Source organism: Ailuropoda melanoleuca, chromosome 15 (assembly GCF_002007445.2).
Source record: "Ailuropoda melanoleuca isolate Jingjing chromosome 15, ASM200744v2, whole genome shotgun sequence".
NCBI lineage: Eukaryota > Metazoa > Chordata > Mammalia > Carnivora > Ursidae > Ailuropoda > Ailuropoda melanoleuca.
The window spans coordinates 84,459,155-84,475,056 of NC_048232.1; the positions used below are offsets into that span (position 1 = coordinate 84,459,155).

At 42.2% G+C, this 15,902-nt stretch overlaps 1 protein-coding gene across 1 annotated transcript in view; it reads left to right on the forward strand.

Annotated features, from left to right (window-relative positions):
- WBP2NL (WBP2 N-terminal like) overlaps positions 1 to 12,735 on the forward strand; it is a 31,575-nt gene extending 18,840 nt beyond the window's left edge. The window contains exons 5-9 of the mRNA XM_034644303.1: positions 298 to 408; positions 3,105 to 3,568; positions 7,046 to 7,173; positions 11,467 to 11,536; positions 12,530 to 12,735. Of these exons, the coding sequence (XP_034500194.1) occupies positions 298 to 408; positions 3,105 to 3,502 (509 nt within the window). The 3' untranslated portion in view covers positions 3,503 to 3,568; positions 7,046 to 7,173; positions 11,467 to 11,536; positions 12,530 to 12,735. The remainder of the gene's footprint in view (positions 1 to 297; positions 409 to 3,104; positions 3,569 to 7,045; positions 7,174 to 11,466; positions 11,537 to 12,529) is intronic.
- The last annotated feature ends 3,167 nt before the right edge of the window (positions 12,736 to 15,902 follow it).

Here is a 15,902-nt window from a genome sequence, read left to right on the forward strand (position 1 = left end):
GGTATCTTGCCAACTTGATAGAATCCTCACTTGGAAGTGTTTTCTGAATATTTTTTATGGTGAGTGCTATGCTAGGCCCTGAATAAGCACAGGCAAATAAGACATAATCTCTGCCCCCAAGAAGCATACAGTTCAGGACAAGGGAGGTGTATATTTTTAATCTTGCATCCTGGGAGCATTGTTGGACACACATGTAAGATGGTGGTCGATACTCTGTTAATTATTTGGTTGATAGCTGCTGTACATCTGACTTAAAAGAATTAAAGAGTCCCTATTTTGCCAAACTTGTCTTCTCAGCTGCCAGAGGAGTTCCACTTGGAAGTGTAAATTGCTGGTTCAGCACTCCAGGACTGTACGTAGTTACTGGGCAGGGGGGCATGATGTACACCCAACAGATGCCTTGTCCAGGTAAGGAATAGCAGGGAAGTTCTTCTTGGGAGGTGGAAAAGTATGCCAGGGGCTCAAAGATCCATTCATTGCTAGTTTGCCTCCAACTCTGCTACAGGAGAAACAGGAGAAGTTTAGGAAATTGGAAAATGGTTGAGTCCATGACTTCATTTCTAGACTGAAGCCCAGCGGCAGGTCAGTAAGTGACTGGGCTTCAGCTTCCAGCTTACTTTTAACTATAATGTACACATATGGAACATACCTGGGCAACTCCTGTTAGCAGGAATAGTCTCTTCCTGCTTATAGCCTGAGCAGAAAAAGTGTGCTCTTCCCCACCTCCCCCTTCCCATTTCTCAGAAGTTTAGCCATCACGCTTGTGCCACACCCTTCAACCTCACTCAGGACTCCAGCTTTATGCCCTATGCCCTTCAACAATTGTGCCTCTCCACAGTGATTCTCAAACATGGTCTCCTAACAGGCTGTCAACAGGCCCCCAAGTGCAGCCCTTTCTTGGTTTCTCCTTGGAACATTACATACATGTCTACCAGCTTTTAGTTTTTTACACAACTGATGCCACAGACTTATATTTTTATAGTTGTATGACAAAAAATATAATCTAATAATTCTTTGAAATGCGTTAGTCTCTTAGAGGCTCCTGGGTGGCTCAGCTGGTTAAACCAGGTTGTGATCTCAGGGTCATGACATTGAGTCGTGTGTCAGGCTCTGTGCTCAGCTGAGAGTCTTCTTGAGATTCTTTCCCCCTCCTTCTCCCTCCCCCTCTGCTCCTTCCCCTACTTTCATGCTCTCTCTCTCTCCTTAATAAATAAATAAGATCTTTAAAATAAATAAATAATTAGTCTCTTTAATTATGTAGAAAACAAAAAGTGGAATTACAAGCCATTGTTACAAAAATATTAGTTTTTGTAATTGTCCAGTGATTCACCTTTACTGAGATCTTTATTTCTATAAAGATGGCTTTAAATTATTGCCTGGTGTCCTTTCATTTCACCCTGCAGGACTACCTTAAGGACTTCCTGCCCTGCAAGAATGAATTCCTTGAGCTTTTGTTTATCTGGGAACATCTTCATTTCTCCCTCACTCTTGAAGGAGTTTGGCCAAATAGAGGATTCTTGTTTGACAGTTTACTTCTGGCCTCTAAAGTTTCTAATGGGAAATCTGCTAATTATCTTATGGAGGACTTGTATGTGATGATTCACTTCTTTCTTGCTGCTTTCAAGATTCTCGCTTTGTCTCTGTCTTTTGAAAGTTTCACTAGAATGTATCTCAGTGTGTATTTCTTTAAGTTCATCTTACCTGAAGTTTATTGAGCTCCCTGAATGTTTATATTCATGTTTTTCATCAAATTTGGGAGGTTTACAGTCATTATTTCTTCAGATATTTGCTCTGTCCCTTTTTCTTCTCCTTCTGGGACTTTCACAGTATGTATGTTGGTCTGCTCGGTGGTGTTCCACAGGTCCCTCACGTTCTGTTCACTCTTCTTCAGTGTTTGGTTTTGTTTTTTTTTTTTCCCTATTCCTCAACCTCTACTGTTTCCATTGTCTTATCTTCAAGTTAATGGATTCATTCTTCTGCCTACTCAAATCTGAATTTCAATCCCTCTAGTGAATTTTTCATTTCAGTTACTGTACTATTCAGCACCAGAATTTCTTTTTGGTTTCTTGTTAAGTTTTCCACCTCTACTGATATTTGTGTTTGATGCATACATCATTTTCTTGACTTCCTCCACATTTTCCTTTAGTTCTTTGAGAATCTTTAACGTTTTTTCTAGTTAGTTCAAACATAAATATGACTTGACAGTTGTCCATTCATTGATTCAGTTAAACCACTTTGGAAATGTAGCCAAGAAAATAAATAAAGCCCCGGTTTATTGCAGTGTGAATTAGAAAGTTGGAAACAGGGGTGCCTGGGTGATGCAGTTAAGTGTCAGACTCTTGGTTTTGGCTTAGGTGGTGATCTCAGGGTCTTGGGATCGGGTATCACCTTGGCTCCGTGTTCAATGTGGAGTCAGCTTAAGACTTTCTCCCTCTTCCTCGCCCTCCCCCCCGGTGCTTAAGCTCAAAGATGCTCTCTCTCTCTCTCTCAAATAAATAAATAAATAAATAAATAAAATCTAAAAAAAAAAAAAGGAAAGAAACAACATGCTCTCCTATAGCAGGGAGATTAAGTAGCACCTATCCATGCGATAAAATATTGCCCAGCTTTTAATGTGTGAAATATGTTAATACTATAAAGAAATTTTTATAATGTCCAGTAAAAAGAGGCAGATAAAAAAATGTATGGGTGTTATGATTGTGATTGTATAAAAATATTAACAGAGATCCTACAAAGAAATACGCCAAAATATTAAGATTTTGTCTTTGAGAGTGGAATTATGGATGACCTTTAAAGTTCATCTTTTCTCTATTTTCCCAATACATATTCCTCATTGACATGTATTACTTTCTTCATACTCAAACAAAATTTATTAAGTAAAATATATCTTTGAGCACAACAGTAACTGTAGGGTTATTTTCATGTTAATTTGAACCCCTCCACAACAGGAAATGATAAAGCCTTCATCTGGTGGTGGCTAAAGGATCTGGCTTTAGCATTATTCTTCCCGAATTCTCTTCCCGTGTCAGTTTGCTTCTTCCTCCTTCTTACTTACTCCTTGTCCACTCTAAAAAATGAGTAACTGAATTTTTTTTCCATCTCAGGATACCCATTTGTTGTCTATGGACCCCCACAGGCGGGATATGGACCCCCGCAGGCAGGATATGGACCCTCACAGGTGGGATACGGACCCTCACCAGGGGTGTATGGAATGCCACAGGTGGGATACGGACCCCCACAAGCAGGATATGGGCCCCCACCTGGGGGATACGGAACCCCACCTGCAGGATACGGACCCCTACCAGCTGGAAATGAAGCTTTACCGGCTGCAAATGAAACCCCACCAGCTGCAAATGAAGCCCTGCCTCCGGGATATGAAGTTCTACCTGCTGGAAATAGAGCTGGGTCTAGCAAAGTGATGGTAGCCCAGCCTGCTGGGTATGAGCCTTCTCTTCCCCCTGCTTCATCTTCTGAGGCCCATCCACCATCTTTTAGGAAATAACCTTTGAAGACTCACCAAGCAAAGTGGCACTCAAAAACCAAAGTCAGGATAAGAAGGCGGACTCAGGTATGTGATTAAAGGCATGTCTGCGGTAGTGTGGCACCCTGAGGGAGGGCAGTCTTAGGGGGAGGATAAAGTTTTACTTCCATGCCTAGACTTTAAAAGCTGAGTCAACTCTTGATCAGATGGGCCAAAGGAGAAATAGAATTAGAGCTAATTCCCCAATAATTCGGTTGACATTGGGCTGCATTTAACATATGTGAGGGTGGAAAAAGCTTCCTGCCTTTCTCCCTTCCCCCACTCAAGAAACATTTATTATGCTGTTTACTAGGCCCTAAAATATGTTAGAAATACCAAGTTGAACACTTAGTTGTTTTTCAGAGCATTGTTTATATTATTGAAAGGATGGACCAACCTAAATTTCCACTAGTGAGAGAGAATTTCATAAATCATGGTACATCCATACAGTAGAATATTATGTGACCATTGAAAATGATATCTGGATGTAGGAAAAACCTTCTCTAAGAAAATAAAAAACATTGAAACAATATAGGAAAGCAGTGATGAGGTTGACTATATCAAAATTTGAAACTTCTATATGACCAAAATCAAAAGATGAGAAACAGAATAGGGGAAAGTTAATCTCCAACATGTATGTTAAATAATTTATAGTCAGAATATATGAAGAACAAGTCAATCAAAAAGAAAAAATGGACAAAAGGTGTGAATTCCTAATTCCTCATTAACTGAAGCAGTAGGGCGGCTCAGAAACATTTGAAAAGATGTTCATTCAACTTGACTCGTGTTAGGGAAATGCAAATAAACATGAGAAAAAGTTGTATCTCTAAAGATTTACAAATACTGAAACGATTGAAAAACTTAAGTGTTAGGAAGGAACACATGTGGGGAAAGGTTATTTTACACGATATTGGTGAGAGTGTAAGTTGGTATGAATTTTTAGAAGGAAACTTGGCAGTACCTCTTAAAAGTTAAAAGATACGTACTCTTGATTTAGCAGTTTCACTTCTCAGTACCTATTCCTGAGAAATCTTTGCACATGTGCACAAAGATGTGTGTAGGAAGTTGTTATTACATTGTTTCTAACATCACAGAATTAAAAATAACCTATGTGTTCACTAATAGTAAATATTTACATAAACTATGGTACATCTAAGGTACATATGCAAAAATTTCTATCTTAATGTTAAACAAGAAAGGCAAGTTGTAGGGATTATGTACTACAGTGATTTTCAATCCCATCAGACTGAATGCCCCCATAACAAATAATTTGTAATGTCTCCTTTAGATCATTGGAATGAAATTTGTAGACAACTGTGTATGATTCCACACCATTTCAACCAAAATCAATATGTAATACCATAAATGTAATAAAAAGAAATAATAGAAAACTAGTTTGTAATAAAATTTTAAGTATTTTAATATATAAATTCTCAAATTCCACCATTCTAGAAGACAACGAAGTAATTACGTGCACACCCCCTATACATAGATTCACCAAATTTGTAAACGCTAAGAAGGCCAATTGATCCGTGTATGTTGTATTAGTAACTTGAGTATCATGCTGGTAATGCCATTGGCAATGTCATTTTCCAAAATGAACAATTTGTGACAAATTTCCAAATAAGAGAGTTTAGTTTTCCCTTGATTCACACAGTGGATGAGTTCCTGAAAAGTTCTGTATGTATTAAAATCATGTAAAATGGGGTGAGGCTCTAGGCTTAAATGATGACAAGCACATGTTTCACCTGTATCAATGGCCAGAGATTCACTGGAAAGTCCTGAGGACTTTCATAGGACAGTTGTTTGTGGTGAGGAGCTGCCCTATACTTTTCGGATGTCTAGTGTCCTTGACCCCTTACCTAGCAAATAGCAACAGTGGCCTCTAACTGTGATAACCTGAAATGCTCCCACTTACTTCATAATTTCCCTCTGGGGGCCAATGCCTTCCCTGCTGAGAACTATCATTCTAGACTATTCCAAGGTTTTCAGCCTCTTAAAAGCTCACTGTTCCCCCTACTTTGACCAGCTTCCTGATTTAATTGGCCTTTTCTTGCTTTCTTTCAGGCTTGTCAAGCCACCTAAAAGTGAGGTCTTAAAAATATTAAGTGTTTTTTGATATATAGCAGAAGGCTTTCAGGAGCTGTAGTGCACAATATTACCAAACCCACAAGACATTTAAACCACATATTTTTTTTCTATGTATATTTTGTATGTAGCTGAAAACACGCTGTACATACAGACACTTTACATTTTGCTAGGGTTCTTTTTAACAGCTTTGAGGTATAATTGATACATTAAAAATTGCATATATTTAATGTATATATATTTTTTAAGATTTTATTTATTTATTTGACAGAGAGCACAGTAGGGGAAGCAGTAGGCAGAGGGAGAGGAAGAAGCGGGCTCCCCAGTGAGCAGGGAGCCCTACACGGAGCTTGACCCCAGGACCTGGGGATCATGACCGGAGCCGAAGGCAGCCGCTTAACGACTGAGCCACCCAGGCGCTCCTTAATGTATAGTTTGATGAGTTTCATAGGCTTTTAAGAATTCTTCATACATATTGTTAGTGGTTACATGATATTCTGACACAGTTGCACCATTATGTATTTTCTTGATCCCTATCTTAAGATATTTTAGTTGTTTCCAAGTTTTTGCTATTACAAACAACTTTGTGACTAACTTCTCTTATATAGAGCTTTTTTTTTTCAATCTTGGATTATTTCCTTACAAGAGGTTAGAGTTACTGATTGATCTCATTGTAACAAATAGGAAACCAGATCCTTCTATGTTGTCAAGGACAGCCTTTCCTAAGGAAGTGGTGGATGTTAATGGGTCTTGAAAAAGGGGGTTATTGAGTCATATATTTGAAAAAGCCAGGTGAACAGATTTCTTTACTTCATGATTTCTCAGCATCTTGAATATACTAATGAACATAAATCTCCAGGAGGGAGAGATTTTCAAAAAATACGTATTTTTTCAAAATTATTTGACCTTAGACTATTTTATTCACTAAACATTTTGGAAAAACTATTACTCAGTGGAACAAACTTTGGGAAACACTTTATGGAATGAGGGGATACTACAATTTAAGTCCTGTAAGTGTCTGGAATATGCTAGCCCTTAAAATTTCCCAGCAATGAGATAAGTCAAGGACCATTCTTCTTTCCCTTCCAAGAAAAAAGAGCTTCATGTCCAGTTTTTAGAGAGCAGGAGATCTTCTTGAAGAAGGTATATGATAATATAGAAAGTAGCTCCAGATTCCTCTTAGAAATTACTGGCATAGAGTCATGGGTCCAGGAAGCTGGCATGTCAGTAACACAGAGACTGCCAGTATGCCCAGACAACTGTCACAAAGGGAAGACGTAAAAGGTAAAATGTAGGTAGATCCCTTTTCTGAAGGTTCCAAATAGAGAATTTAGACCATATGGATCTTAAATGTGGGTAACAAGTTCCAGATCTCTTTCTTCTCTTTCTCTTAAAATTTTTTGAGGAAAGTGATAAGAATTTTTTTTTCCTTTTCAGAGTTTCTTCTTTTCTCACTTTTATCTACATGGACAGAAGTGACAAGGAGAGGAAGAGGGAGAGATTCTACAAACCAGAGCAGTAGGGTTCCCCTCATTCAGCTTTTCAGTTTCTGCTGGAATGTGATGGTAAGTTGGGAATAGGGTCAAGGGGTGAGGCCTCTTTTATGCTGGAATGGTTCTCTAAATAACTAATGTCTGGCAGACATATTCTGGGATTAGAATTCTAAAAGAGTAGCAACTAGACTTTGTCTTCTCTTTATTCTAGGTGGATTAAAAAAAGATTATTTGAGAGAGGAAGAGAGCATGCATGAGTGGGGGAAGGAGCAGAGGGGGAGAATCCTCAAGCAGGCTCCTTGCTGAGTGCAGAGCCCGACTTGGTTGGGGCGCCTTGATCTCATGACCCTGAGATCATGACCTGAGCTGAAACCAAGAGTCAGATGCTTAACTGACAGCCACCCAGGTGCCCCTCCCTGTACCAGGTGGATTTGAAGTGAGGTCCAGTGACCTAGAAGGGTTAGTAAGTCCAAGTCTTCTGAGGGTGGAATTCCATCATGTGCTCCCCTGCAAAGGGAACCTGTCCACCTGTTTCACCAGGCTGCCCGAATACAACCAAAGGTTGTGATTGTATAGAGATGGGACCAAGCAGAGCCACAGTTTGGACCCATTTGGAGCTATGTGACACACCTACTTTTAGCTCCCACTGCCTGGTGCAGCTGTTCCCCCAAAGACTCAGTCAGATTCTTTCAATAAGAAGCACATCCTATAAGGAGAGCTTTGGGTCCTGTGTATTCAAAGGGATCTGGTTTTGCTCTACCTATCACAAGTCCAATGAGAGTTCAGCTAGGCCTGTTATGTGCTGAAAGCAATAATGCTGGGTCATTCAGATTCCCACTGACATTTTTTAAAAGATTTTATTTATTTATTTGAGAAAGGAGAGAGTACTCAAGTTGGGAGGGGGCAGAGGGAAAGGGAGAAGCAGACTCTGCTGAGCAAGGAGCCCAACATAGGGCTTGGGCTCGTAGGGCTCCATCCCAGGATCCTGAGATCATGACCTGAGCTGGAGGCAGATGCTTAACGGACTGAACCACACAGGTGCCCCTCCATTGACATTTTGGATGCTTCCTTCCTGACTCACTCCTTGAGCTGGTAGATTCTTTCTTCTTCCTGTCTCTTCCCTAGCTGCAATACAGAAACTGCTCTTGCTTTCTGTACTCTGTCTCCTCATTTCCTATTAGGAATACAAGGGGAAGGAAGAAGGCCTTTTATCTCTGCACTGTCTGGTAGAGGACCCACAAAATAAGCATCTAAATACTCTTTTTCTTGGGTGAGTGGATGCTTGTCAGCTGGTGCAGAGCCTTCCTGGCTTGACTGTCCTGTGGCATCAAGGGGAAAATGTATAGTTGGTGGGATTTTTCAATCCATAGATTAATATATGCAAGAAATATTGCATATCTTTGTTTTCCTTTAAGTTAGTTCTGTTACCAAGATCCCTACCATCATCTGCCTTGCTGGTGGGCTCCCCCAAACTCCTGAGATTATGCAAAGGTATCCAGATCTTAGGCGGCATCAAGACGCCAGGAAGACCCTTCCAGGCATCAGATTACTTCTGAAACAGCCACTGCCCAGTCCTGGTGGTCCCATTAATTCTGATATCTCGGTTGTTTCCTTATATCCCTGGAATCTTGGGTGCGGCCTGGCAGCTGGGTGTCAGAGATCCATCTCCATGTACTATGTCACCCCTGAGCCCTGGGGAGCAGGACCCCAACGCCTACTCCTAGAGAGGCTCCAGTTCCTTTCCCAGCCTCTCAGATTCTCCAGCCCCCCATCCCCTCTACTTCTTGAGCACCCATTGTAATCCTAATCTCAGGATTTGGGTTTCCACAGAAGATAATAGAGAGCCTTTGTCTTCATGTTGACTTGGCTTTTCTTGCCCACTGCCTGGCTGCTTGCTTGAAATCATGTATGTGTGACTATGTATAGAACGTAAAGACCCAATCCAAATTCATACCGCACAGGTTCCCTAGCCATCTGGTAGAAAGTGAAACATGTGGCATCCATCCCATCCTTGACCTGGAGTGCCTTTAGGAGAGAGGAGATGGTGTGGCACACTCGACCATGGACTGCTGGAGAATAAACTTTTTCGAAGATTCTTAAATGGCTCAAGAAGAAGGGTTTCTGTCTAAGGGAGAGGGTCTGTAGATTCAACCAGCCATTTGATTAGTCAAGCTATGTATTTAGTAGCTAATATTTAAAAACTTGTATAATATTTAGTAATCAGAATTTATTATTAAAAATAGAAGTTTTTTAATTGAACTCAGTGTTAATAAGTAGCTACTAATATTGAACACAGTTATTAAATTCCTTTTAAGCTCTAAGTAGTCATTTGACAAATCTTTGAGTGCCCAAGCCAAAGCCACCGGGGCTGGATTTTTGAGTTGTGAGAAAAAGCAGGGACACTTTCAGCCTCCACCTCAGAGAGGTAACACTCGTCTCCTGAGTTTGGAGAGGAGTTACCAGAATGTGCTTTTCTCTCCTCTTTCACCATGTATGTGTCTAGAATGCTTTCTATCTTCCCCTTTCCCCACTGCAATACTATAATCCTTTCGGCTGCCTGGCAAAGTTCTATTCATCTGCAAAGTCCCAACTTAAAGGCTATATGAAACCTTCCTGAACTTCCCAACCAAATTCAGATGTTATTTCTTTCTCTGTCCCACTCTATTTTGTGCACAACTCCATTAGAGAGCATTTACAGAGTAAATTGTCATTGCTGGTTTATATGTCTGTCTCTGCCCAGAACTGTGAGTTCTCTGAGGGTGCTTATTGGGCCATTACTCCTAGTGCTGTAGAGAGGGGACAGTGTTGTTTAAAATATAGTCTCTGTCTTCTAAGAACTTACTGATCAGGGCTTTAGGGCAAAAAGGGAACTAGTTGTTAGGTAATTGTTTGCCTCACTCTGCCACTCTTCTGGAGGATCCAGGGAAAAGAATTTCTGGTTATTGTTTTAATGTAGGTTTTATTACTATTTAGGTATGGTAAGGCCAACAGATCAGGAGACAGCTGCCATTGAGAAGATAATTTGTTATACTTACAGATGCAAAGGCAGGGGCATGCCACGCTACGGGCATCACACAGGAAAGCACCCGGGATAGGGGAAACTGGACCAGAGCCTTTATTGTGGTTTCCATAGGAAGGAACAGATGAGGCAGGGTAAGCAGGTTTAGGATTGCACAGTTTGAGTAATTTCAGTGGGCTCGGGCAGAGAGGCTGTCTCTGCTTGTCTAGTACCTGGCCCAGGGATGATTAGAGCAGGTAGAGCCTCATAAAAGAGGTGATAGGGGGAATGGCCCCAGACTGGGTTGCTTCCTTTTGAAAGGCACATTTACTGGCAGGTTGTTTACCATCTTTAGAAACTGGCTAACCTTGAGAGGGGCAGTCCCTTTAGAGGTAGCAAGTCCCCAGATGTCCAAGAGTCAGAATACAGAAAATAAAAGGTATGATTAATACAGTGATAAAACTAGGTCCCTGCCCTTCCTCTTTGCATTCCCTAACGCTGGGTGGAATCTCTGTAAAACAGAGTGGAAGGTTCTTTCTTCTGAGAACTTTCTCCTGAACTCCCCTTACAGAGTAATTGCCCTTCTGCTGAGCTTGTATTGTTTCTGGTGAAAAACTGTGCCAAACCTATTGGGATTGTTTGCGTGCCCATCTCCCCCATGACCTGCGAACTCCTTGAGAACAGAGGCTGTATCCCATTGCAGGTTCACCTAGCAGACGGCGCTGCACAGAATGGGTGTCCAGGAAATATTTGTTGAGGGAAAAGAGATGTGAAAAAGTGTGTTTCTTGATTTATGATGTACTCACACAACATATATATACACCACTAAGTTTTGGCCACTAGCTGAAGATTATAGCAGGATAAGTTTTATTTGGCAGGCTGTTAGAGAGGATTAGAATTTCAGATTTTAGAGAAAGCTGTCCCTTCTCTGGCTGGTTGAGTTGAACAGTCCTGAAGGCATGCTTATGTTTCACCTCTTCCTACCTCACAGCCATGGCTTATATGGTTCCTACTGGCCAAAGCCACCACTGGCAAGGTGGTTCCATAGAACTCATCTGGTGTTTAAAGGCCTTTGAAAGTGAATTAATGATCTTTAATTACTAAAGTTGAAGTGCCAGGCAATGTGCTAAGGCATCTCATAAGCATGTCTCATTTTATCCCCATAGCAATCCGGCGAGGTGGGCACTGTTCGTTTCTTCATTTTACAGCTAAGCATATTAAAGCTTGGAGACCTTAGGAAACCAAAGAATCCACACCTATTGAGTGGTGGATGCAGAATATGAACTCAGGCTGATTCCAGAGCCTGCGACCCTAACCTCTGACTGAGGAACCCCACTCCCTAGCATCATCCTCTTTTCATCCCACAGGTGCCAGGCAGTAGGAGGTGTTTCCTTGCATGTGGTGCCTCGAACCTCTCCGCACATCCTTGAGGTCCTGGTGAGCTCTGAGTCCCTTCCTGGTTCTGGGCTTGATCCCTGGTGGTCAGAGGGCGTCCAGTGTGGTCTAATAGGTCACAGAGGGCTCAGATTTCTCACAGGGCCAGAAGGTTGGTTCTAGATCCTCTGCTGCCATGTCACTGGGGTGTGGGGGTTGGAGAGCCCAAGGCTAGCTGCCCTCAAGTCAGCTAAGCTGGTACAGGAAAGAGGGAATCCTGGCATCTTTGGGTTTTTCTTGACCCACATCAATGGCCTTAGTGATGCCCCTGAATAAAGAGTATGTATAACAGACGGGAGGTGAAGAGTTTGAGACAGGCAGGAATTATGTCAATTGGCTGGCCCATTTATGAACTAACCAAGCACCCTGCTAGACTCTTTACAGGCATAATCTAGCAAGGTGAGTGCTTGGACCCCAATCTCACAGATTGAGAAACTGGGGCAGAGAGAGAAGCAAATTGCTTAAGGCACACAGCTGGCTAGTAAGTGGCAGGGCGGGATCTGAACTAGGTTTTGCTTCTCATTCACACACAGTCATTTATTTAATGCCACTTGTGTTCTGTCTCTCTGCACTTGGGACGTCAGTAACCAGACAAAAATCCCTGCTCTTACGGAGCTTACACTGTAGTGATACTAAGATGCAGTCAATACACAAGTTATATGATAGAACTAGGCATATCCTATTCAAACTGCAGAAAAAGCAAAGACAGGGAAGTTGATAAGTTATGGGAAAGTACAGAGCCAAGTGCGGGAGACTGGGAATGCCAGGGGGTTGGCAGAGAGAGCAGACTGTAGCAGAACCTTGTCGAGTAAGTAATGTGAGTGAAGACTAGAAGGATAAAGGAGGTGAGGGAGCTAGCCATGCAGATATCTGTGGAAGAGTGTTCTAGGCAGAGGAAACAGCTAGTGTGGAGGCAGCTTAATTACAGGGTGACTCAAGACATAGACGAATGTGAGAAGACTTCTATTCTCAAAGAAGGAAAATGCTTGAAAACAGATTGCAAGCCCACCGGAGTGAGAGAGATCTTAACCAGTCCACGTAATACAGCTTGGGGATGAAGACTGATTTCTAGGTTCTCGTTAGAAAACAGGCTTTCTTCCTGCCTATGTCCTGAGGAGAAAAAAGAAGCTGCCGAAGAACCGAAGTCTGGGGTCACCCTGGCTTTACACCCTCGATTAAAGTCTGCTTGCTGTCGCAACACCTCTACTGTGCCCTTGGTCTCTCTGTTCCTGAGGGCATCTGCTGGTCCCTCGGGACCACCCCGTAGGCAGCTTGGACATGCCTGGGCTCTCGGCTTCCTGGCTGGGCTCTGCACTTTTCTTTCTTCAACGGTTCATTGTCTGGTTCCGAGACAGATGGGTTTTCTTAGTGCTGATGTCTCTGAATCCCCTTGATGGAGTACTTGCCTAAGCTGGGGAAGCCTGCTCTCTGCCTCTCCATGGAGAGGAGGACCGGGATAAATTGATGCGAGAGCTGTGGGCTGACCACTTATTCATTGTGCTGCCCAATATTGTGCTCTGGGCTTCCTAAGGATTAGTTTAGGTCAAGTACTTACTGAGGCTGCCTTATGCCAGCCCTGGGCTCTGAGGAATCGGACACGTCCTGACCTTGAGGCGTACACGGGCTGCTCCAGAGATAGATAGTTTTATTATGTTTTGCAAGTTTCCACCCTGTCCTGGACCCCACCCACCCATAAAATACAGGATGGTAGCAGGTGAGCACTCTACCCTCTGCGCAGTCTCCCTGGAGAGGTTGTCTAGATCTCCTCTTAGCTCGCTCTGATGGTCTTAGTTTCCTTGGTCCTCATATCTCTGTTTGGGCATTGATGTACCTCAGTTTGGGAACTATTTTAGAAATATTTCCACTGAAGCTCGGGCTTCTCCCTTGGACCTAATTCTGCCATTAGACCTCTGGCTTTTACCTGATGATGAATGAGAGACACTCTTAATTCCTGGCAAAAGTGCAATGATAAGAGGTCTGCACAGGGTTTAGGGGAGGGGTTCTGGCCAGCCTAAGGTTGTTCTGTAGCCTTCCAGGAGAAGCGGATGCCTGCATTGTTTTGATGCCCCAACCAGGAAGCCCCTTTGTCTTAGTAAGGAGACCAGTTGTCCCCTTATGCAAATATTCTTGCCTGCAAATCCTCCTGCTTTCTTCATAGATTGATTCCTAAAAAGGAGACAAGGGTTTTCTGCTCCAGCATGTAAGGGGCTTGGAAGTCAAAACTCCCAACCTCACAAGAAAAAACTGAACAAACTGCAAATCATCTACTCTTCTTAGATCCATCAGAAAATGGAAGTCATAGGGCAGAGTGCTGCCTACAAAATTGGACAGACAGGTAGATACAGATAATCACAACTTAGAAAAGCAAAAGTTCAGGTAAGGAACGCCAGTGATGGAGCCAGTACCAGGGTGGGAGACTTAACAGTAACTGATGAATGGCTGGAGGCTCTGTGTAGACAAACTTGAGAGTTAATAATTTCAGGGGGGGCCTACTTGTAGGGGGAGCCTGACATTTTTGAGTTTTGCCTCCAGGAGTCCTGCCAGGTCCCCCACAGTAAAGAGTGAAGAAAAATCCTTTTGTGCTTCCAGCAGGAAGAAGAAAAAAGCGGCTATATTGAAAATACACCTAGAGCATTATGTTCTCCTTAACATGGACTGCCCTCAAGAGAAACTGCTTAACCAGAGCCTAACTGACCCAGGGAAGGGAAGTATCCAAGGCCAGCCCTTTAGCCTTTCTGCCTTAACTAAGGGGGTGGGGGAAACCCAGCAACTGAGAAGCACTTGTGAAGGTCGAAGCCCATGGGCTCATTAAAAGACTGACACCTAATCATAGGACTATAGAATGCTTCCCTTCCCCCAACACCTTACCACCACATTAGTAGGGCCCCTGCATAATAACGGGATTACAAATGAAGGAACTGCACATCTCAGACCTTATTTAAGATGTCTGTAGGGAAATACAAAGACAACAGGGGAGATAAAAATAACACCAGAGGAAATTTACCTCTAACAACCTGTAGCTACAGTAAACACTGAGCACAGCCTAGCTCCAAACCAGATACACATAAAGCCTCACATTGAGGCCTATTTTCTTCCATCCCTATTACAAAGTATATCATGTCTGGCTTTCAGCATAAAACTACAAGTCATACCAAAAGACAAAAAAACACAACTTGGACAGAGCAAGCATCAGAACCAGACTCATAAATGGCAAAAATATTGAAATTATCTGACTGGAAATTTAAAACAACTGATTAATATACTAAGGGCTGTAATGGCAAAAGTGGACAGCTTTCAAGAACAGGTGGGTCATGTAAGCAGAGAGATGGAAACTCCAAGAAACAATCAAAGGAGAGGCTAGAAATAAAAAAGCATTGTTACAGAAATGAAGCATACCTTTGATGAGATCATCACTGAACTGGATATGGCCTAGGAAACAATCAGTGGGTTTGAACACATGTCAACTAGGAACCTCCAAAACTGAAAAGAGAAAAAGGAATGAAAAATATGGAACAAAATACCCAAGAACTATGGGAAAATTACAAAACGTGTAGCATACATGTAAAGAAGAAGAAAAAAGATAGAAACAAAAGAAATATTTGAAATAATGACGGAATTTTCCAAAATTAATGACAGATAACAAACCACAAATCTAGGAATCTTAAAGGATACTAAAAAGGACAAATACCAAAAAAATCTACAATTGGGCATATCATATTGAAATTGTAAAATAAGGGGCGCCTGGGTGGCTCAGTCGTTAAGCATCTGCCTTTGGCTCAGGACGTGATCCCAGACTCCTGGGATCGAGCCCCACATCAGGCACCACTGCTGGGAGCCTGCTTCTTCCTCTTCCACTCCCCCTGCCTGTGTTCCCTCTCTCGCTGGCTCTCTCTTTCTGTCAAATAAATAAAATCTTAAAAAAAAAAAAAAAGAAATTGTAAAACAAAACAAAAAATCGAAGATGCAGGAAAAAGCTTACCTGTAGAGGAACAAGGATAAGAATTACATCAGACTTCTCTTCAGAAACCATACAAGTAAGAAAAGAGTGCAGTGAAATATTTAAAACATTGAAAGAAAAATAATGTAGAATTCTATATTCAGTAAAATTATCCTTCAAAAATAAAAAAGAAATACTTTGTCAAAGAAAAATTGAGGGAATTTGTCACCAACAGAGCGGCCTTGCAGTAAAATGTTAAAAGAAGCTTTTAGAGGGGCGCCTGGGTGGCTCAGTCGTTAAGCGTCTGCCTTCGGCTCAGGGCGTGATCCTGGAGTTCTGGGATCAAGCCCCACGTCAGGCTCTTCCGCTGGGAGCCTGCTTCTTCCCCTCCCACTCCCCCTGCTTGTGTTCCCTCTCTCGCTGGCTGTCTCT